A 24,397-nucleotide genomic window follows, 5' to 3' on the forward strand; every position below is an offset into this window, starting at 1 on the left:
CTTCCTGAAACATTGCTCTTTCTGTAGATGGTAGGGAAAGGGTTAGGACTGCAGTCTGTCTGTGCAATTGCAGAGGACCTTCAGGTTAGGCCCAGCCTTTTGCCTTTCTTGATCACAGCCAAACGCCCAGACCTCACATCTCTTTGTGTGTGATCTAGGCAGGAGACAACCTTGCAGCAAGGGGCATCCATACACAGAGACTGTATATGGGGAGCAGCCAGGAAAAGACATTTACATTCTGTTACAGGTGGGAATGGTTGGGGGTTGAAGGGTCTTAACAACAGCTCCCAAGCTGGAGCCCTCACTGGTTCATGTGTGTGCAACTTACTCGCTACATTTTCTGGCACAGGTATGGTTTAGCCGGGACCTTGAACACTTTGCCCAGTACAAGAAACAACAGCTTTAGTTTCTCCGTAATAAGAAAAACGAATTCTTTCAGAGGGACAAGCAGTACAACAGCTCACGAAACGGAGGGCTTTTGTTATCCAAGCGAGCAATGTTTGTGTCCCTCAGCTAGAACCACAACAGCGACGCGAGGCTCCGATTAAAAATGATTCCCTAACTTCTAAAAACTAGAAGACAACAACTAGATTGCAATGAAACGTACCTCTTATGCCTGTTGCACTAAAAACGTGTTACTGGACAATTACACAACAACCTGTGGACACAATGAAAACACAACTGCAGCAGAGGACATTTGATAGGGATAAAGCTGGTAGAGGATAAGACGTCTAAGATGCATTGATATCGGAGAAAAATTGCCCACCATCTTATGATGTGCAACACAGTTCTATTTCAAATGATGAGGCTGGATGGTCTCCCTTATTTACCTGCACTACTCTCAGTCCCATCCCTGTGCTAGTATTCGGGAAACAGTAGAAGCATCAGAGGAATAATAAATGGCAAAAGATATCAATGAAACAGACGTCAGAAGCATTCATGAGTAAAGGGCATGGTTTACTTATGTTCTAACCTGCCCCTTGACTAATATGATAATAACAATAATTATAATATTTCTTTAGCACTTTTCCCTAAACATTTTACATATCACATGTTTATATATACTTGTTATCCTATCAAAATTGGGACTTGATTTTTGGAGTTCAGAAAGATAAAAGTCTGTATTGACCTACTTGTGTTTGAAACCAACCACCTCAAGATAACAAACAGATCTCAGCAGCGAGCACTGAAATCACTGCTAAAAATACAGATTTGTGTATGGATGTACAATAATACACACGTGACTTTTAACTACTATGACAAACAAAGTCTCAATTTAAAAATATAAAGATATTTTTATTTTAGAAGCACATCTACTATATGGCACAGGTTACAAATATACATATCTTTAATAGAAAAAGTACATATTGCAGGTAATTTTCATCAAAATCATGATGTGCTCATAGATCCCATCTTTTCCAGATCCAGCATGACCTACGGATTAAAAAACATGAGATATATTGAGAGCTTTAAAAAAATATTTAATTCACAGTTATGATCATCAAAGAAAGGTTACTATATTTGTGCTAGGAAAAGATAAAGAGGCTGTCCATACCTTTTTAATGTCCGGTCTTTTGTTTTTGAGTTGATTCAGACAGTTACTGGCTAAGGAATACATTTCCTGAGCTGCATTGGAATCACAGTCTTCCATTTTCTTATCAACATAGTCACTTATAGTCTTTTCCTCATCCTCAATTTCTTCTTTGATATCAAGCTGCAACACAAAGTACACTGTGATTCGTAAAGCAAATAGACTCAAAAAAGAGAAAGGACTAATTTGAGAAATACTTAGGTGCCATTCACAAACCAGACTCTGAAAATATAAACAAGCAGACATTTAAAACACTTTACTCAGGACACTGATATGTTTTTGTGACAACTTCCCAAAGCTGACAATTATGGATATTATAGTATTTAGCTGTCACAAGTGGATGTTCTGTGACAAGGAAAATCCTAACATACTGTAGGCAATTCAACACCCAGGAGAAATTGTGATAGATATTTCCTCTTTCTGGACATGCCCAGATCCAACAGCAAATTAAGCCCTGGTCGGGAAAAGTGAAGATTTTTTCCCAGTCCAGTCTCCTGAGCAAATCTTCACCATATTCTTCACAGTACAACAATGGATTTATCCCCGCCTGGAATATTAAAGAAAACAATGACGTGGCAGCTGAAGTCTCTGACCACATCTCGCATATCGGTCTCTAACTAACTTTTAATTTCCCTACAGAGAGTGCTAATAGGGAGCTGTTCTCACTCCCCTGCCAGTTCGGGTTTAAAAATTAAATAAACTCGGTAAGTTTCATGACTAACTGGCGCAGGTTGAATGTGATGTCTCCTGGGTGTTCGCGATGCCCAAGTGCATCTTTATGTAATTCATTATTTGTGAAAATTGATAGTGCGCACGGCAATAATGTTGCTATTGAGTGCTTATGTATGTCATAAAACGCTATTTGGGCGAGACAAAATTTGAGAGAGAGAAAACCACCCCCACCCTCAACTTTGGGGAGGAGTGCCCATGCATTTTAATTGTGGGGTGTGAGTGGGGTTGATGCACCATAATTGTTATTTTTACTATATTTGGCACTGCACATAACACTTCATGTGTTCCATGTTTTTAAATCATTTTATAGGTTCCTCTCCAAGAGTGAGGGGCTCTACGAAAGGTGACATCCCCTTTTCTCCTGGATTTAAAGAAGGGAGGGTGAGCACCCAGGGATCACAGTGGTGAGAGTCCTGAGGAAAGCCGGGGTATTGTTTTTGCTGGCTGAAACATGTCGACACTTATGCAGAGTGGGGGGGTTGGCGTCTCATTATAAGCTCCCCAACCCAGCATCCACATTTTTTGCTTTAAATCTGGACAGGGTACCTAATATTAAAACTGTAATAAGGACTCCCTGAGACCAGTTTTATATTACTTTTTCTGCACCATTTCTCCCCTGTGATCTACACTGTATGTTGTATTGTCTTCCCCTCCCTATTGCTCCACCTCCAGCGTTGGGCTGGCGAAAAGGTGTGTTAGCAGCCCTATGATGAAACATGACACAGCTTGCTGTGTGTGAGGGCAGTTTTATAAGTTTGGTGCATTCCCACATACTCACCCACCTTCACGCAGTGTTATTATCCCTCTTCTATTTGTGATTTAAATATATGCACGGAAATCGGTCATGCAGCTAAGGCAGATCACCTATTTCCACTCTTTATTTGGTGTGTAAATGGCGTTTGGAAGCGTAAACTTGGCCTTTCTCTGGAAAACTCTAAAAAGATAGGCGCCTTGAATGACAACCCAGTGGTTACTACCTGTGTCAACCAAGCTCTCTGCGATGCTTTCCCTGCAGAAAGTAACACCAAGCATGGATACCCTATGTCCCAACTAGTCTTCGCTTTTTCAGTTACAGATACAAGAAGAGCTCGATGTCATTCCATTCACTCCAAACAATGATTTCTTTAGAATGGTGTCCACATAGAATATAGCTATAGTGACATGAAATCCAGCTCAATCTTTACTAGCTTTTGAGCGAATTACAAAAGAGTTTGGGAAACAACCAGATTATAAACTTAAAGCTACCAAAATTTAGACCATAGCAAAAATGTGTTCTTTCTACATTTCCCCAAGCATATGCCCAACTGCTACTAGGACTTTGATATTAATCAACAAAACTCCTCTAAATACAGTGTAATTTACTGCTATCACACCCTAGAAATTCCCTGAAAAAAACAAAGGTTACAGCAATGTTATAGTTATGTAAGAATTGCAGTGACAAAGTAACATTTTAAACTCTACAAACCACAGAAATTCATGAGTTATAGTTATCTCAAATACCCATAGCTCGTGTCCTAAGGTAACTATCACTCGCAACCTTGCCACGCTCTGCTAATTACCCCACATATTACATTACTCGTGACATCTTCTACATCATTGATATCACTAACAATTGCAATGAAATTATTGATGAGAAAACTGTGCATGACGGAAGCGTGAGTTACAGTTGCCTTAGGGTACGAGTTACAGTTGTGGTTTTTAGACTTTAAAACACGAGGGAGCCTGTACCTGCTGTCTTAGGAGGAGCTCTTGGGGCTGGGTACAGTCTATCCTGCAGTCGGGCCTTCAGTTCTGCTACGGAAGCCTCCAAGAGGCACTTACTCTCTGGCTTATTGAATTTACCATACGATAAAAAGAAGAGTGGATTATTAACGTTTTATAGGAATAACTGAAGAACTGTTTTTTGACCACTCACGTTTACCTATGATATAATTGATGACAGCATACTTGATGAAGTCAGAGGTGTATATACCTAATTGACGAAACAAGTGTTGGCTACAGAAGTTACCCGAATGACTATGAAGTGTATTAAGGACAACAATTGAAATGTGAAGGAGAAAGAAAATAAATGAACGAGGAACTTAAAAAACTTTTGTACTCATACTGTATTTTTCAAATATTGGATGCTCAGGGTTTGCATCTATTCAAAATAATAAATTACACAACTGACTACATCCAATGCTTGTTTTGACAGACACCATTAACATTATTTACCACTAATGCTGTGATTGAATACACCAGTTCTCTTTGTTTGTATGAGCTCCATTTATAACGTTCTTTTTCTTTCTATGCAAGGAACTCAATAAGTTTATGTTTCTATAATATTGTTGTATGCTTCTTTGCTTAAACACTTCTATTTTGTGATAGCAATATAATAAATGCAAAATCCTCATCAGGCATGCTTTATAAATTTTTACTATGAATTACAGTTATTGTATATTCAAGCCCATGTTTAGAGTTTGATGGATGCAGGACATCTTACAAAAAAGTGGAAGATGTCACACCCACCAAATTTGTGGTTCTCCTGTGCTATTCAGACTATAGTTCCCAATTCCAATGGCAGAGCCTCCATCGATGAAACCTTTGGTAAACGGCCCATTCACTGCTCAGCTATCACTCAATGTACCACGGAATGTAATCCCTAAGCCAGTTGGTCAGTCATACATTTTTCCCCATTGCGGATTGCCAGAGAAAGACTGGCAGCCCCAGCAGGAAACAAACTTGTTTTCAATTAACTCTCACTTTAGGAGTTTGTTTTACAAAAACTTTACAGAGCAAGTGCATTAAACATGGAGACTGTTCAGCAAAGCTTTAGTGCTGTCAGTGGGGTTGCCGTGGTGGCAGCTCAACTAACTAAAAGCACAAAGATCTCTGCCTACCCGGCAGGGATCTCCAAGTAAGGTGGGTGACCTTCCGCCAGGTCAGTGGAAGCCCTCAGTGTCTGGTTTTGCATCCGAGGGGGCACTTTAGGGGGGAGTGTGAACCTAAAAGATGAAAGGAGGGGATAAACTTTGCATGCAACAAGCCTGAAGCTAATGTCACAATCATAAATCCTGACAATGTGTCCTGGAACACAAAATAATTTCATTTGTTTTCAAATTCACAAATGTAAAAAGCAGGTTAAAATAAAGTACCAGCAACATTGGGTCCCGGTTTTCATCCACAGGTGGCAGTCCAGTGATTATTTCTAAAAAAACCTGAAAACACAAGATTCATAAAGCATTATTTTTTTACTGCATTAATCATGAGTTAATTAAAACATGATGTGTAAGCCAGCTCCAAACAATGGTGGTATGATAAGTCATTTTTTATCTAATATAAGGAAGGGATCAGAACAAAACCTATCCCTGATATTGGTCTGTAAGTTTTTGGGAAGAAAATAACTGCGTGGTAAGAAAATAAATGTGTATGCAACTGCAGCATCACTACATCCGATCTACTAAAATGACAAAACGTATTCATTTTCAATATGCAGCCTTCAACACAAACTATCCTTCTAGCACAGAGAGACCCTGGAGTGGAGGCTCACCCACCCAAGAGACAGAGGCCTTATCTGACCCATAACATAATACACCTACAGGTTTTCTTCCACTTTGTGGGCAGAAATGGTGATTGCTTAAGATGAGCTACTTTTAAAAGTACCCTGTGTCCAATGTTTTTCTTCCCCAACCTGTATGCTGCCTTGTAGGTCTGACCATCTAAAACGGCCAAATCCTCCTCAGATCTTTGGCCAGGATCCTCCCCCCTACCACTGCTCTCCGACTGATATACCGTGTTTTGTTGTTTTTTTGTTCCACTCCTCAGTGCACCTTACCACTTTTAGGTCTCGCGTGCGTTGCAGCGCAAAGCGCTGCGCCGCCTCCCCGAGAGATTTTGTAAGAGAGGACTTTAAGAAGAGGTCTTGAAGCCTCGCCCCTTATTTCCACTGGCTGGCGTCACCGTTTATGCTAAACGGTGGCCTGCCATTGGAAATGAGCTTTCTGGGTTGCCTCCCTTTGGCTTTTTTGTCCGGCCCATCCGGCCCATCCGGACTGGATCGCCTGCTTCACAGCTGTCGTGAAGCAGTTTCTTATCGCTTATGTCAATAAGCCAGGTGATCCAGTCCGGATGGGCCGGACAAAAAAGGAGACATGGCGCTGCATGTTTATTTTTGCATCTCGCTTTCACTTTAAAGTGAAAGCGCGATGCAAAAATGAACAGCGGCTGCCTGGCGAGCGCTTGTTCTCATTGAGGGGGGGGGGGGGTGAACTGTCGAACTCCTCTTGTAGTGGTCAGGCTCGCTTGCCAAGCACCGTATGGGTGCTGGTTTCACAATTTACCAGGGCTGCTTTCCATTCACAGCCCGGCCCTGGGGAGGAGAGTAAAACTGACACCCTCTAAAGGGCATGCGATCTGCCAGGCGTGCGAGCCAGGAAGTGAATTTGGTAAACTTATGTGCATGCTCAGAAGGGAGATTGTCGCCTTTAGTAAGTCTCCATTTATGTGCGCTAGGTGCGGTCTGCCCTTCACCGTCTGCTCCGCGCAGGCGGCTGGCATGGGAGCAAGAATCGGAGGGCGTGAGGCGGACCACAGAGGAAGCCCCCAGAACCTCCTAGACTTGGAGATGGTTGCGTTCCGGGACCCGGACAGCCCGGCACACGCTTAAGTGAGACAGCAGTAAGGACTGGACTGTGCACCTGACTCCACTCACCGCCCCTGGCCAGATGGTGGTGGGGGCAGAGTAGAGACCCCCCTTCTAATTCACCTCCCGAATGCCCCACAACCCCTGCTCCGCCCTCCACTCTTTTATTCCTGGGTGCAACGAGTCCCGTTGCCCTGGAACTGGTACTGGACTCCCCCATTCCCGAGGTCGTTCTTTTATCATACCCTAAGGGCCGTCACCCCAGATAAGAGGCACGTAAACATACCGCAATACTTGGGTGTGAATGGATGTTGATAATATACGAAATCAAAGGGAGAGCTAGGGAAAAAATAAGTATAGGGGTATGTCCCTTCCCCAGATCAATATGAGACTTAAACAATGTGGACAGACCCACTATGTGTATGTAATTAGATCACTGTGAGTAGTAAGGAACTGGACCTATTAGGTGTTCTTAAAAGACCCCTCACACACCAACCTGGTTGGTGTCATGCGTCATCATTTGGGTCCCAACCGGGTGGCCGAGAGCCTCCCAGTTGTGCTACGATGCCTGGTTACAGCGGAGCTGGTGTAGTGCATAAATGTGATGTGAGGTTCAATATTTACAGTTAAAAATATCTCTGAGGATCCTTGCCTAAATGGTGGCGGCTCAGGATATGGTAAAAAAAGATAATATGTGTCGTGCAACTTATCTGGATTTATTTACCATGAGTGTATGTGTGGCGGTCTACATGTTTCAGCCTGTAAAAATGTTGTAAGGGCTTTCTTCAGGACCAAAAAGTGGGTGAAAAGTGAGTGGGAAAGGTGAATGGTGCCACGTGAAACCTTTTGTAATACCTACACACGTGCTAAGGTGTGTGGTTGAAAAATGTGTCTGTGTACTCACGGACACTGGAAAATACAATGTATGGGGCAAAATGCGGGAGAATCGGGGCTTGGGGGGAGGGTTGCTCATCCAAGTGACCGATTTGGTTGTGATGGTCCCTCCGCTGTAAACCTGACTTGGTCCCTCGCAGTCCCAGCCGGACCAATGATGAAGCATGACACTAACTAGGTTGGTGTGGGAGGGGTCTTTTAAGAACACCTAATGGGTCCAGTTCCTTACTACTCACAGTGATCTAATTACATACTCATTGTGAATGGATGTTGACCTGTTCTCTATAAATGATGCGGATGGAAATGCAACGGTGGAGCTGAGAGCAGCACTGACAAAAGCCTCCTGCCCCATCCGTAACTCCCCTCTCCATCCGCTGTCTCCCCTTCTCTCTCACTTCTTCTCTTCTCCCCCTCTGACCTTTCTCCCAAGTTCGTCTCTCAGTGCGGGCTCAACGTCGAGGGATTCTCTGCCACCTCCACCCCCACTGAGTCTTAACAAAATCATGTACTTTAACGTGACATCATGTAAGGTAACTGCTGCTCCTGTGACCCGCTCTTGTGCCTTCGGGTGGAGCTCGCGCTTAGAAAACTGCAAATAAGTCACAATGTTTTTTAATTAAATTAGTATTCCCTCGTACCTCGCACGCCGTATTTGTGGGTGCAGGAAGGTGGTGTGAGGGTGTATGCATCTTCTGTGCGCCATGAAGAAAGCTAGCGCTGTGGGAACAACGCGCAGACGCTTCAATGTGCCTCGTTTAGGGGCTAAATCTAAATTTTATTAAATAAAACATGTGTGTTCCGTTTTAGCAAAGACTTGGCGGTGGTCTACGCATGCAGGGCCCCGTGCGCCCCTTCAGACCCTTTCTCAACTTAGAGACATTTTTCTGTACATTTAAATACATTCGGTTGGGCCAAATTACGACCAGATCTGTACATAAATTACACATCCAAATCATGCAAAACATTATCTAAAAAAACAAACTTTTCAACATATTGAAATAAGAAAAAAACTGTTGCTTCGAGTGATGCAAGACTTTTCGCTTTGACATGTGCACTGTACATACGCCGATATTGTTCTTAGATGTGAAGTACCACGAGCGAGTGAGGTTTTGTGCACTTACCCGAAGGGAAACCCAATTCGGACAACGGAAACAAGCATTTGCAATGCAATAGGTCTCGCATTTACGCGAGTTTGAGCTATTGACATTGCAATTAACAATGCCTTTTATTAGGTCTCGCCTTGCTATCGCGTAAGCGATCGCAAAGCGAGACTATAGAAAACGGGTAAGAAAAGTGCTCCCAAAAAGCGGATTGCATGGCTAGTACGCGCACAATCACGCGCATCGTGCAGCCATGCAATTCGCTTTTTAGGAGCACTTCAAAGGGTCCGCTCCCCCGCCCCCAAGCGCGCGCGCACCACGCTCCGCCGAGCTTGTCTTTTTTTTTTTTAACTTAAAGCGCGAGGCGCGCGTGCGGCCAATGCTTGTTTTTGTTGTTGTTGTTAACACCAGCCTTCCCAGGCTCTTCCTCCTCCTCCCCCCACTCCGAAGATTCAGCTGCCTCCTTCCGGGCTCAACCTCAAGCTGCGCAGGAAGATTAATCCTTTTAGGCGGCTACTTTTTCTGCACCAACTCGGACTGTGCTTCAGTAGAAGTCGCACCTTTTCAGGGCAGCGTTACACAGCAGGGTTAATGGGAGTGCCTTAGCAGATCTAGCGCCTGGGGCTTATTTTAAACACGGAGTTACATGTTTCTAAAGTGACTGAAGTGTTTTCATGTAAAGAATGGATGTAGAGATTATATACTGCGTGCTCCCGCCCCATGAGAAAGGAAACACGCGGGGCTGGGTGACAGTGGGGTGAGGGGTGTCTTTCAGCTCTGGAGTGCACTATCGCACACAATATTGGGTCCCGAGACTCGACTTGCGCAGGAGCACACCACAACAATAGCTTTGCATACAGCACATCATGCGGCACGTTGTGGTTTCTAGGCGTTGTAAATGACAGTTGTATATCTTCAAACCCTTCAGTCTTCTGCTTCCCTTACAAACAAGCATTGAAAATGCAATAGTTCTCGCCTTTGATTAAGTTAAAGCCATTTGCTTTGCTAATGGTATTGTATAGCAAAGCAAATGGCTTTAACTTAATGAAAGGCGAGACCTATTGTTTTGTTTTAAAATCCCTCTGATCTGGCTATCCCAGGTTTAATCTGAGCCACCACGACAGCTTGCAGTAGAAGAGGCTACCTGCACTGCATTGAGGTGTTAACACGCAGCACACTCCAGACAAAGGCCTACAAGCAGATCTTATCAAGGCCCTTTCACATTCAAGGACGCAGGGCAATTGGTTCGGAATTTACAAGCTCTAAACAAATGTCCGCTTCCTTTCATCTTGGGAGGGCGGGGTGACGCAGGGGGCAGAGGGAAGCGACGAATAGTGAAGTATGTGACTTTTACAACTTCCTCTGGGCAGGCAGCCTTCCAGCGAATTTACCCGGGAGCACTGTCCATGCGGACGAGCAGAGAAGTGGACACAAACATTACTGTATTCTGCACTGTTGAACAGTTACAGTAACACGCGCCTGATCTGCATAAATGCTTACTGCTGTTTTGATCAAAGCCGAACCCGAGGCAGCGAATACGGGATTACATTGCCGCACTGAGCTACAGTCTTATTTAAATAGGGTTAACTTTACAGTACAAGCATTTGCAAAGCAATAGGTCTCGCATTTATAGGAGTTTGAGCTATTGGTATTGTAAATGACAATGCTTTTTATTTAAGTTTGGTTATTTAAAACATAAATAAAAGGCACTGTCATTTATAATGCCAATAGCTCAAACTCGTATAACTGCGAGACCTATTGCATTGCAAATGCTTGTTTTTGTTTTAGTTTTTAAAACATAAATAAAAGGCATTGTCATTTACAATGCCAATAGCTCAAACTCGCGTAAATGCGAGACCTATTACATTGCAAATGCTTGCTGAGCCTTTCTACTAGGACAGCTACAAAGAGACAGAGCATGAGCTCTTAGACATGCTGTCTCTATTCAGTGCACTACCCTGGGTTGCTCCTTTGTTGGTCTTGGATGGACCCCATAGAGCACGTATCCAGGCAGCATGTGCACGCAGCAGGCTACTTCTATGGTGTACCAGGTGAACTGTATTGAGCATTTCTTCACGCAGCCTGTAACCGGTGGATGCATGAGCTGCTCCTCTATCGCTGCTGAGTGGACTCTAGAGAATGAATCCTGTCTGTCTTCAGCCAGTGAATGCCCATGCTTCTCTATCATTTCTTTACAGACCAGGCATTTCTTTCCTAGCCTGCCTGTAATCAATCCATACTCATGGGCTGTCCCTCTGTTGCTTCTGAGTGCACCATAGAAAGTCTAAAATCTGCCTGACAATGCTAATGCTCAAAGAAAAGGGTGGATAATAAATGGACAGTCCATGGACACCTTGATTTGCAATTTGCTAATCTTGATTTGTCTATACTCTTTGTTTGTGGGCCACAATGCCTGTACCTCTCACCTGCCTCTCTATTGCACTCCTAATGATTCTGGGTAGACTCGAAGGAACATTAATCGTTGCTGCATTTGTAATGTGCATGCCCATGAGTACTCTTCATTACTCCTTAACAGAATGATCAGGTAATTTACGACGGGGGGGTGTAGCTTCTCCCTGTTGAGTGGCCCCTTTGTGTCACTCTTGAGTGGATCCTATAAGACAGGTATGCTGAGTGCCAGTAACCAGTGCATTTTGGGGGCTGTTCTTCTGTTGCCCTAAAATGAATACTATTCGGCATTAATCCTAGCTGCCTGTATTGGCTTGGGATCCTGTGCAGTCATGAATACCTTGCCACATGATGGACCGGAACGCCCGCATGAGAAACAAGCATTGGCATATCCAAATGTCTCGCCTTTGGGATCTTATGTGTTAAGTCAGAACTTTTGGCTATGTTGTAGATCATTGTGGCTGCTGGGCATTATGTTGAATAGTTATAATTAAAGTGTTAAGCATTTTTGTTACCTTTATACAAACGAAGACGACATTATATACAACTGAAAAACGCTATTAAAAAAGACCAACCCTGTGAAATCAGGAAGATCAGAGTTAAATGGGAGACCACTGAGGGAGTACTGGTCAGGAATGTGCAACACACTCACATTGAGACAAGGAACAGACTTAACTCTAAGCAGGGAGAACTAGATAAGCACACTAGAATGGGGAGACTGGTAACAGGAGCACAGGGAGAGACACACGTTAAGGCATGGAATACACTAATACATACACACAAGGCAATATGACGGGAAGAGTGCTTGAGCCTACCTCCCCACAGAGGCTTTACTAGTCCATTAAGCAGGACCAACATACAACAATCTGCATGATAAAACACCTAGTAACTAGATGCGGCCAAGGAAATGGGGAAAGCTGCCCTGTACAAAAAACGCATAACAGCAGAACAAAAACACACAAAAAGAGTTTGGAAAATGAATGCTGACAAATCAGGCCTTGGCGTTGTCACACCTCACACACATATTTTGCCTATTTACATACATTTACTGTACAAGAAAGTACCTAAAACCACGGAATTACTCGTTAAAGTAGAACGGTGCCACTCTTTCAATATACTGTGTTCATTTCAGTTATTGCTTTGGTGCAAAGCATTCGTTTGCATCCCTTTTGTGATGTTTGTGTCCTTCATCAGCACAAGAAAACAGCCAAAATCGATTACTACATTCTGAAGGTGAATGGGCAACGAAGTGGATATGAACAAAAGAAAAGGTTCTGTGATGGAGGGGTAAGGCTGAAGTGAGGTTTATAATCAGGAAACATAGTTTCCATCAAGCAAGATTCGGGAGCGGGAAGGCTGAGCTGAGGGAGCGCAGTGCAAGGTTAGGGCAGAAGGCGAGGTGGTCCAACACAGTTTTTTTGTTGGTTTGGGTCTCAAAGTTGGCCACATTTGTGCAGACATGAGTTGGTAGAGGCTCATTCTGAGATGTTGTCATCAATGGTTGGTCATCAGTAGTTGTAATACAATGATGCCACACCCATGACTCTAGGGATGAGAAAGATATTCTTTCATGGCTTACGGCTATGTATCAGTGAAACTTGCTCCTCTCCTGTGACGTCAAGCAGACAGTGCAATACTCTGCAGTTCATCCACTTCTTCATCAAATGCGTGAGAGATATTTCAAAACATAGTGACGTCACCAGGCTGTCCTTAGTGTTTGTGTGTTTATTACACCAGTAGTTGTTGCTCCGGAGGCTGTTTTGCAACACTCTGATTCTTAATCAAGCAGAAAAGGGCAGGGAAACTTGTCACCCCTCTCTCTTGTGGGCGACCCCAGAACTTGAATAACCTGTCCAGTGACAGGACAAGTAACCTGAGACTGGAATGCAGCCTGCCCTGCCTTCTTCTGTTGTGGCAAGATTGGTTTGTCTTGATTTTGAAATAAAAAAATGCTAAAGAAATACTTTAAACAGCTTTAGATGGGTTGATAGATTACTACCCCAGCAGCAAAGGACATTGTGCACACTACATATTCTAATACGATCTTTATTACCACAACCAACCAACAAGTCAGTATTAAAGTTTGTGCAACAGAAAGCGGTGCACAAATAATACTAATTTTGCTTACTGTCCTTTCAGGGAAGTTTTCTTTCCAACGGGCACAACTCGGCCGTTTATCCTTCGGAGGTCGATCCGGTAAATGGCGTTAAGATAGACAAGACAAGGACGATAAAGGGCGTCAGCATTTCAAGACGTGCCACCACTTGACTTAGCTAGCGTACACCACTAAAGTTCACACGTAACTTCTACTAATGTCATTCACCACAAAGACACCGGAGTAAAGGCATGGAATGCGCTTCAACGGGATTCCGCGTCTAAGGCAGTTAAGATTCGCCTTTCAGACCGTGGTGCATCCTTAAAGTAGATGCACTTCTGCACCGTGCCGTGCACCAAACGTTTTTACGTTTAAGTTACAAAGGGGATAAAGGGGGCACGGGAAGGAATGGATTCGACCTTAATTTCTTTCACTAAGCAGGTGGCGGGATTAGGCCCTTTGTTAACCACCAGAAGAGCCGATGTGCTTCCGATGAAGACAGAACAAAGAGGCACGGCCTGAAAAGGACCAATGCTGCAGGAGAGATGGCAGTGAACCCTTAACAAACATGGCCCGGGCACGAATCACGCATGCGTGGTTTGTTCCAAAGGCAGGCATGGAAGGCCCGGAAGTCAACTGGAAGCCATGAGTCTCGTAAAGAACAAGCCCAGGAGTAGTGCACGCGCGCTAAAAGGAATTTAAAACAAAGCCCACAAGTGGTGCGCACACGTGCACTACAAAGAATTTATGAAATGCAGCAGGAACAGTGCGGGTCCGCTGCCCGCTCCCAAGCACCCTAGGCCAGGGGAGAGAGAAGGCAGGACATGCACCTGCCTTGGGATAATTGTGTGCTGTCTTTCTTAGACAAGCGTGTGTTCAGAGTTTAAAGCCTTTACTAAAAGCCTTGCAGAGCAGCGCATGCGCGCACGCTCAGGCGAGACCTAAAAAGTATCACGTCAATGGGCATTTTTGTCCTAAAAATATAAATAAAAAGAATGGAAACAATTGAGCTACCATGTTAAACTCAAAAGGAATAGATGTGGGATTAAAGCACTCAACAAACGCAGGGGCACCACAGGAACAAGAATGTGTTGGAAGGCTACCCAGGAGCAGCAGTAGGCCCCATTAGGCCAGAAGCGACTCCATCTATTTGGAAATTTTGGCACCTCAACTTTGTCGGCCACTGCCACTACTTGGATTGGCAAGCGTCCCCAGAGCTGGGCACTGCACCAAGATGCTCTGTAGCTTTAATCAACAGTGTTAATGTGGAAAGAACACATTGACATGTTAACTGTTTAAATGATTATCGTGACAGCTTGTGCAAATAAAGATTGAACGCAACATGTATTCTTGGGGCATCAGAAATGTTTCACATTGTTGAACCAAATTATGGTCGAAGAGATTATGTTATGCTATTGATTATTATGGTAACATGTTGACAAAGCCAGTGGACCTGAACTTTTTGTTTGATTGACAACCTCACGTTGTGTAAGGCGCATAGGCGGGTATTGTGTTTTTAGGGTTTAGGGCATGCAGGTGGGCGGACCATTAAAGGTGTCTCAAACATAGGGAATTCAGGGCACTGAAGAGGTTTGCTTGATCTTTGTCACCTTTCTTTGTTGTGCAGCCCCTGTAGGATGTGAAATAGAAATGCCTTCGGGTGTTCCCAAAGGCATTTCAATTGCTCGTTCTGTAACTAGGGAGCTAATTTGTGCTTATTATTTAGTTTTGTATGTAATTAAGTATTTAATCGACAGCTATGTATTACAAGTTGTTTGTTGCAATGCTGTGTACTGAGTTACTAGCTCACAGCACATCCCCTGAGTAAGCACTGGACTGCTCTGCCTCGCTACTCTTAGAATTATGTGCATTAACAGGTACTTGGTTCCCAGTCTAGGGGGGTCCTCAAAACGCGTGGGAAAAGACCCAGTTTGCACAACTGGGGCCCTGTACCTTCTAACAGCCCTAGCAACATTGCACCGGATTTCTCACAAAATTTAATCACATAAGAAGGGCAAGCAGTATTAACTTACCTATTAAATTTAGAACAACCATTGGCAATGCCGATAGGTTTGGCTTTAAAGGAATGTTGTATGGTAATGTGAAGCATTACATGCAAATAACATCGGAATAGATATGTATTCATGTGGAATCAAAGAACTATAGACTAATATTGGTGTAAGTGAAGAGGTCAGGTGGCAATTTCACGGTCAACCCAGACCTAAAAATCCATGTAGGTTAATGGGTGCCTGGGTGCCTTGCTGCCATCTGTGCTGCTGCCAAAGATAAGCACCATAAATTGTCTAGTTATCTAAGACAATTTAATAGCATTCCATTGCCATGTGTGTGCCCCTGAAAGTTCAAGCTTTGACAGCTGGATAAATAAACAAAATGATCAAAGATGTGTGGAGGACAAACACTTTTTTGTGAAGGCACACACCTTCTGCCCAAACAAAAAATGTACTCCTGGCCCCCAACAAGGGAGCAGAGACAAAGCCCCTCTCTTGTGATAATTCCATAAATATCTGGCGACAGCTTCGGTGTCAAGCCAGACCATAAAAACTGGTTAACAACAGTTGTCCATGAAAGGTAATTTGATGGCGGTTCGGACTACAGAATATGTCCTTACTCAATTTCCTTCTTCAAAACCCCAGTGATTCAATACGTTCTTATGGGTTTTAAAGTTCTTCAACCAATCAGGAAACATAATTCTCCCTGGGAGTTTTTCTCCTTATGGGCCCTCGATCTAAGCCCATGTGCAAACCTACTATGCAAAAGTCATCCTAGATGCAGGGCCTTCGTACTCAGAATTCCAGCTGTTACAAAAAGCGCCTTTTGGTTTTCCACAGACTGTTAACCTGGGTGAGGTCATTACCACAGATGACCCACTTGTGGTATAGAACAAGTTACTTACCTTCGGTAACAATGTATTTGTAAGAAACATTAGTTAGTTAGATTCCTCACCTTAGAATATCCCCAGGCGTCAGGCTGGATCCGGAAAGATTTTTGTAGCAATACCCCTTGCGCGTCGCTAGGCGTCGTGCCCCGGAATAACGTCGGAGTACTTAGACGCCGCCCTCGCGCGCTGACGTCAGTTCTTATACATAGCTTTCCGCGCCAGGGACGCTGAGCCATGCAAGAGACCGACACTGGTGCCCAAAAATCTAGGGCCCTGAAAGGGAGAACCTTAACCCTAGATGTCGGTTCGCAGAAAGGGGAGGCTGGGTGGGTCGGTGAGGAATCTAACTAACTAATGTTTCTTACAGATACATCGTTACCGAAGGTAAGTAACTTGTTCATCTGAAAGAAACACGTTAGTTAGATTCCTCACCTTAGAATAGATTCCCCAGCAATACCAACCCCGGAGGTGGGCCTGCGAACCAAGATCACACCAGAAAGTCCTGGAGAACAGAACGGCCAAAGTGGCCATCTCTCCGGACTTGGCTGTCCAGACAATAGTGCCTGGCGAACGTGTGCAGTGAAGCCCACGTCGCCGCCTGACAGATGTCCTGCAAGGGGACTTCCCGTCCCAGGGCAGTTGTCGCCGCTGTGGCCCGGGTGGAATGGGCTCTCAGCCCAACAGGAGGGACCTTTTTCGCCAAGGAATAGCAGAGTTTAATACACAACACGACCCATCGCGAGATGGTCCGCTTGTGCACAGCTTTACCCTTCTTCGCACCTACATATCCAACAAAAAGTTGGTCGTCCACTCGGAACTGTTTTGTGCGGTCCAAATAAAATGACAGCGCACGTTTTGGGTCCAGACGGTGGAGCACCCTCTTCATCTTTTGAAGGATGCGGAGGCGGAAAGAAGGTGGGCAGTGTGACAGATTGCCCGATGTGAAAGGCCGTTCGGAGGCAGGATATTGACCACGAACTCTGGAAGTAGCACGGCGGAGCCTTCTGGCGGTGATTGCGGGTTGCTGAGTGTTTTGGGAGCATCTGTTAACGGAGCCGGGACTGCGAGTACCAGCGGCCCCTCTGCTGACGGACATTGGCTGCAGCTGTTGACTCTTCCCGGCCCCTCCCTCCATCTCCACAGCCCTACAAAGCGCCTCACGGCCCCCGCTTCGCGGGAGCCGTTCGGTGGCAGGATATTGACCACGAACTCTGGAAGTAGCACGGCGGAGCCTTCTGGCGGTGATTGCGGGTTGCTGAGTGTTTTGGGAGCATCTGTTAACGGAGCCGGGACTGCGAGTACCAGCGGCCCCTCTGCTGACGGACATTGGCCGCAGCTGTTGACTCTTCCCGGCCCCTCCCCCCTTTACCACTATAACTAATCCCACAGTCACGCGTACGCGGGACGCGTCCGGGGCGTGTCCCGGGCAAAGCCCGGGCCCGTTTAAGCCCGTTCAAGCGCGGTTAAGACCGGACCGGGCCACCCCTCTGTCATCCCAAATACCCCCTGCTGTATTGAGTATCGAGGAGGTTTGTAAGTACTGTTAGTTTTGCTGCTTGATTAACGTAGTATGGCTGCATCATTAACTAGAAGCAGGACTGCACTAACAGGAACTTTGGACAACTTCATTACAAGAGCAAATTCCGTAATTGACCAGGGGATAATACTAATGGAAAGAAGAGTCTCACAAGATTTAGCTTTTGCGAAAAGATCCTTTATGGGTCGTATCGCTAATGCTCGCTCCCCGGATGCTAATAGTAGAGAAATGTTAGACAATAGCCCCTCAAGTAGTAATATTGCACCATGTAGCATAGATCCACCGCAGTCTCTTTCACCTGAGCAAGCCCTAGATTCCACTCTAGCTTTAACAATGCCAAGCTCACCTGAGAGATTAAGTCTCCCCCAGCTGCGAGGAAGACGTGAGGGAGCAATGCCAAAAAGAAAAATGAATATGGCCCCTAGGGCAGGGGGCAAAAAAGCTAAACTTGCCAAAGGTCATACGGGTAGCCAGATGACAAGTAATCCAACTACAACAGCTCCACCTGTTGTTGCTTTAGTTCATGCCCCACCTACACCCACAGAAATTCGGCTAGGAACCTCCATTAGCAGTGACACTCCACTAGAGACACACGACATCCCAGTAGAGACACATGCCACCGTAAGTGCTCTTTTGAGCGCTATCATCAAGCCCCTGGAATTGAGATTGTCTCGTATCGAGAATCAGCTTTCTCGGATGGAACAGGCGACGCTGGACATTCAGAGCAATCTAAAGGTAGACACATCTAATCCATGTCCTGCTCCAGCTGAAAATGGGCAGTCCCACCCTGAGCTAGCCATAATTAATAACACTACGCCTGTCCCTCCAACAATACCAATAGCAATAATTCCAACTACTACGCCAACTACATCATTGCGGAGGGGGGTTGCCAATGTAGATAAAGGGAAGGGTGGCCAGATGGAGAGCAAGGGCTATCCTCCCAAGGAATGTATTATAGATTTGCCACCTGAATGTAGCCCTTAGGTGGCAATCTTGGTTGGAGTCCCTGAGCTTCCAAATTCAACCATAGAACCATACCCTTCGCTTAAAAACAAAGTAATAGATTGGCTCGATAAAAATCGACCACTTCCCCCCCATATTACTAGTGAAATCCTCATGGCACGTAGAGTATCGTGGGTGGGTCATGGTCCTAAAACTAGTAGGGGCGATTGTATCCTAGTAAATTTTAAAGATCCCCGAACTGCTGAACATATCTGCAATTGGAGGTATCACGACCAGGGAGCATTGATCCAAACTTACCCGTTGTCTCACTTTTATCCACCGACCCGCTGGAATGCTATGGAGAATGGGTGGTCATTAGTACAACACAGAGGAGGAGATAGGTCATTAAGGGCTCCATATGATCGTCTACCAGCACCTCCTAAAATATCGATTCAAAACAGATATAGCTGTCTGGACCAAGTGGATTGACTTGGTTGGGCAATGGGTGATGCCCAAATTCAGAACAATAGTAATAGTTGGGCTGGTGGTGAGGCCGAGTGCTCGTCAAGAATAGATGGGACATTAATCACTGCTATAGAGAACCACACCCCCACCGCCGAACTCTCCCTTGAACCCCAAGAGGTTATATCTGATGTTAGGCGCCTAGAAGCCCAAGAGGTCTTAGAGCAGCATCTGTGTGAAAGCATCGCCATAAACAGAAGTGACTGCAACCCCAGGGCAACCATGAATGTTGAATCCCTGGTGATTGCGTCCTGGAATGTTGCGGGGCTACATAGTAAAATAGCGAGTGATGATTGGGGCACTTTTATTGATGGAATGGACATATGTCTATTCCAGGAGACGTGGGCGAGAACAGAGGAAAGGAGAATGGGATTTGCGGGTTTTCACATACCTGCACGATGGGGGGGCAAGGGACGACCATCTGGGGGTCTTACCACATGGGTGGCAACTCATCTGGGTTGCACAGCTGAGTCTGCTTGTACCCACTCGGACGACATACAGTGTGTAATCTTGAAATGGCCTAATAGCTTTAAGCTGGCTGTTGTGAATGTCTACTCGAGACCTGTCAGTCTAGCTAGTGAATCTACTACAGTTGACGAACTATCAAATTTTCTGTATTCCATCCCAACGGATGTGTCCCTATTAGTAGCAGGAGATCTGAATTGCCACTATGAACCCTTACCGGGGATGGATCACGGTGCACTTGCAACCGAGGATGACTACTGGTCCATCCCGCAAATCCAATCTCCACATTCTAGGTCATGGTCCCCCTTAGCAGTCCAAATAACGGCCCTCACACTAAGTCACTCAATTAGGGCCTGTAATGGTCGCACCTATTCAGATACACCTTCTAGGTGCACATACAATAAAAAGGGCCACGAATCACGTTTAGATTATATCATGGTTCGAACACAGTTGTGGTCAAAGGTTATCGACCTTGAGGTCATTGTAAGGGATGACAGTGATCACAATCTGCTGAGGCTGGAGTTGGTCTCTCCGGTCACGCAACCGAAGGAACCAGGGCACAGAGATGCTCGAGCAGATAGGTTAGTCCTAACGAATGATCGACGCAGGGTCAAGTGGGATAAGGTGGAGGCGTCTTCCGATGACCTGGCAAGATTGTATAATTCAATCCTGCCGTGTTTTATTGAACTAGATGTCCTAACATCTCAACAACCTCCTCCTGATTTTAATATCAAATTGCAGGCCCTGCATACGAATCTGGTTAGTATCTTATTTGATGTGTTCAATCCATTAGTAACTAAGAGAAAGAATAGGATTCCTCTTTCCTCCTGGTTTAATGAAGCTTGTCGCCTGGCAAAAAAAGAGTTGATTCGGGCTGTAAAATATGGCAATGACAAGATTCTTATTGCCGCCAAGAGAACACACTATAAAGCTATGTTGAAGCTGGCCAAACAGGACTGGGACTATGCAAAATGGACCGATCTGTCCTGTGCTTTAGAACAGAATGATGCCCGTAGATTTTGGTCTATAATTAATACAGGAAGTGGCGATCCTAAACCTGCAACCGAACCTAATATAGACGCTAAGATTTGGGAAGACCACTTTAGAGCCCTGTACGCTATTGAAGATGATTTGGATCCACATCCGGTCTTATCATCGAATGATCCCTACGACTTTATAGAGTTTTCGGTCGAGGAAGTTATTAATGCCATCTCTAAAATTCCATCCAGTAAGGCCCCAGGGCTAGACAAACTGCCGGGAGACCTCTTAAAACATCAAATGGAGATCTGGGGACCATATCTATGTATTTTATTTAATGCAATCTTGAGAGGAATGAATGTGCCCTGCACCTGGTTGGGTGCAGAAATCGTTCCTATTTTCAAGAAGGGTTCCCCTCTGTCACCGGCAAATTACAGGCCCATTAGCCTCATAGATGTCCCGCAAAAATTTTTTGCGCGGCTCATCCTTGAACGACTGCAGGACTGGATGGAGGAGCACGCTATACTGAGCCAATACCAAGCGGGGTTTAGGAGGAACACCTCTACCATGGATCAAATCTTTCGCTTGTTATTACTATTCTGGAAAACAGCAAAGATTGAGGGTGGCAGCCTCTACATGGTATTCGTGGACCTCCGCTCCGCTTTTGATTTAGTGCCCAGAGGAAAACTTTGGGCTGTGTTGGTCAGTCTGGGGGTGCCACTATCAATCCTGGCAATACTGATTAAGTTGCATGAGGGTAATTTTGCCCAGGTGCGTTATGGGAAGAATGGGGCTTTAACTTCTAAGTTCCCCATTGGCAGAGGGGTGAGGCAGGGGTGCGTTTTAGCACCTACCCTGTTCTGCCTATACGTTAATGGTGTGATTTCCCATCTTAATAGTGCCCCTAATAATGATGCCCCAATTTTGGCAGGTTGCAGGGTGCCAGCGATTATGTTCGCGGATGACACTCTGCTACTTTCTAAATCACCAATGGGAATCCAGCGTGTGCTCGATAGCTTTGAGGATTTTTGTAGAGGTCCTGGCCTGGAATTCAATGTGAATAAAACAAAATATATGGTTTTTAATCCCTCACCTTCCACACGGCCGAATCCAAAATTAGATTCATCAAATTTGGAAAGGCTAAAAACCTTTGATTATCTAGGAGTAACTCTAAGTGAAAATCTTTCATGGGCTCCACAAATAGCCAAAGCGCAGCTGAAACTAGCCCAGTATGCAGGGGGTATTCTTAGGTTTTCTAACACGTCTACATATAAACCTATTAAACCCCCGCTTGAAGTATACAAGAGTCAGGCCAGGGCAGCAATCTTATATGGAGCGGAACTTTGGGGGCATTCAACAAGGTTGGAACTTCTTAAAATTGAAAATAAGTTCATCAGACAGCTATTATCACTTCCACAAAGTACTCCGCTGCATCCTTTAAGGATGGATCTGGACCTGAGGCCGATTGATGATGAACTAGCCTTGAAGCCCCTTAGGTTCTGGCACAGGTTGTGGACTACGCCGGAACAATCGCATTATAGACTAGAGCTGAAGGAAATTTTGGCTAGCAATGGTGTTCTAAAAATCCCTTGGTTTATGTTTATAAAATCCCAGTTTACCAAACTTGGGCTAGATGACATGTGGAATGAACCGGAAACAAGCTGCAAGGTGATTTTGCGGAAGATGTTTACTAAGATCTATGTGGCTGAGCAACTAAGTATAGTACAGACTGCCCCTAAGAATGGAGTTTTAACTAAATCGTTTTTAAGTGTCAAGGATTTTTATCAATTTGAGAATTTTATGGATATTATTTATCCCATTGCATCAAGAAAATTATATCTTCAATGGAGATATGGCACTTTACCCTTGAGAGCTTTCACCAGTAGTTGGGCACCAACCTCTACTGAGGTCTGCCCTGGCTGTAGCTGTGATAAAGAGGATGATCTTCATGTACTATTCTTTTGCCCTGCATACTCAAAAGCTAGGAAGCATTGGATAGTGCCTATCTGCAAAAATATGGGTTTTCGGCAATGTAGCCATGCTTTTAGAATTCTTAAAACAGACACATCTGAATGTATAGTTTTTGCAGTTTCCAAATTTCTATTAGCAATGTGGAATAGAAGAAGGGGACTGATTATCACCTAATGTATTGTTATGACTTATTTTATTCTGTGCCAGGTCTGTCTGTGTATATATTTATTCTTTGTACTTTTTAAGGCAAATCGCCGAAATAAAGATATCTTGATGATGATGAAAGGGAGTCACGACTTTAGGAAGAAAAGAAGGACGTGTCCGGAGGACAACCTTATCCGGATGAACAGAAAGGAAGGGAGGCTTAGCTGACAGAGCCTGGAGCTCACTCACCCGCCTAGCGGAGGTGATAACCACCAGGAAGGCAGTTTTCAGAGTCAGTAGACGAATGGGACAGTTGTGAAGGGGCTCAAAGGGAGCGCACATCAGAAAAGTGAGAACAAGGTTCAAGTCCCACTGAGGCATTACGGATGCAACAGGAGGGAACATATGAGTAAAGCCCTTAAAAAAACGTGAGACAACAGGGGACTTGAAAAGAGAAGGCTGATCAGGAAGCCTTAAGAAAGCAGAGATTGCAGCAAGATAACCCTTCAAGGTGCCCAGAGCAGAGCCCTGCTGGGCCAAAGAAAGAAGAAAGAGGAGAACCTCAGAAAGAGGAGCAGAAAGGGGATCCACAGCCTTTGCTGTGCACCATGCCACAAATTTGTGCCACCGGCAGGCGTATACCGTCTTTGTGGAGGGACGCCTGGCTGCCAGAATGACATCACAGACTTCAGGAGGCAAGTCAAATGGCATCAACTGCCGCCGCTCAATATCCACGCATGGAGGTGGAGGCTGGACAGGTTCGGGTGGAGGACCGTCCCCTGCTGCTGCGACAGAAGGTCCTCCTGAAGAGGCAGTCTTATCGGGAGATCGATGGACATACTGAGTAGCTCGGGATACCAGTACCTTTGTGCCCAATCCGGAGCCACCAAGATGACTTGGGCCCGGTCGCGCCTGATCTTCTTCAGCACTCTGGGCAGAAGTGATATAGGCGGAAAGGCGTACAACAGACCGCAACTCCACTCGCGACGAAAAGAGTCTCCGAGCGAGTGCAGCCTTGGAAATTCCAACGTGCAGAACTGCTGACATTGTGCATTCCCTTTGGTGGCGAATAGATCTAACCAAGGCTCTCCCCACTGCAGAAAGAGACCTTGCGCCAAGTCCGAGTTCAGACGCCATTCGTGATCCATCATGCACCGGCGGCTGAGTTCGTCTGCTCCGGCGTTCAGAGAGCCCGCCAGATGTTGAACCACCAGGGTGATGCCCTGATGTTCCAGCCATGTCCAGAGGCGCAGAGCCTCCTGACAAAGGGTCCTCGACCCCACCCCGCCCTGTTTGTTGCAATACCACATGGCGGTGGTGTTGTCCGTGAACACCTGCACGACACTTCCCCAGACAGAGGGAAGGAAGGCTTTCAGTTCAAGTCGGATCGCCCTCAGCTCCAATAGGTTGATATGGAGCCGAGTCTCTGCCGGAGACCAGAGTCCTCTGATCTCCGCCTCTCCCATATGGCCCCCCAATCCCAGGAGGGACGCATCC

The 24,397-nt window shown here is 45.2% G+C and overlaps 1 protein-coding gene across 3 annotated transcripts in view; it reads right to left on the minus strand.

The window, feature by feature from the left end:
- Positions 1-1,274: 1,274 nt before the first annotated feature.
- The window catches only part of IRAK4 (interleukin 1 receptor associated kinase 4), a 216,578-nt gene continuing 193,455 nt past the window's right edge, over positions 1,275-24,397 (minus strand). For all 3 annotated transcript variants that reach the window (XM_085653048.1, XM_085653050.1, XM_085653049.1), the window contains 3 exons: positions 5,458-5,520; positions 1,556-1,714; positions 1,275-1,434 (listed from right to left, as the gene is read on the minus strand). In XM_085653048.1, coding sequence (XP_085509174.1) covers positions 1,390-1,434; positions 1,556-1,714; positions 5,458-5,520 — 267 coding nt within the window. In that variant the 3' untranslated portion in view covers positions 1,275-1,389. The remainder of the gene's footprint in view (positions 1,435-1,555; positions 1,715-5,457; positions 5,521-24,397) is intronic.

This window comes from Triturus cristatus, chromosome 4_1 (assembly GCF_964204655.1).
Source record: "Triturus cristatus chromosome 4_1, aTriCri1.1, whole genome shotgun sequence".
NCBI lineage: Eukaryota > Metazoa > Chordata > Amphibia > Caudata > Salamandridae > Triturus > Triturus cristatus.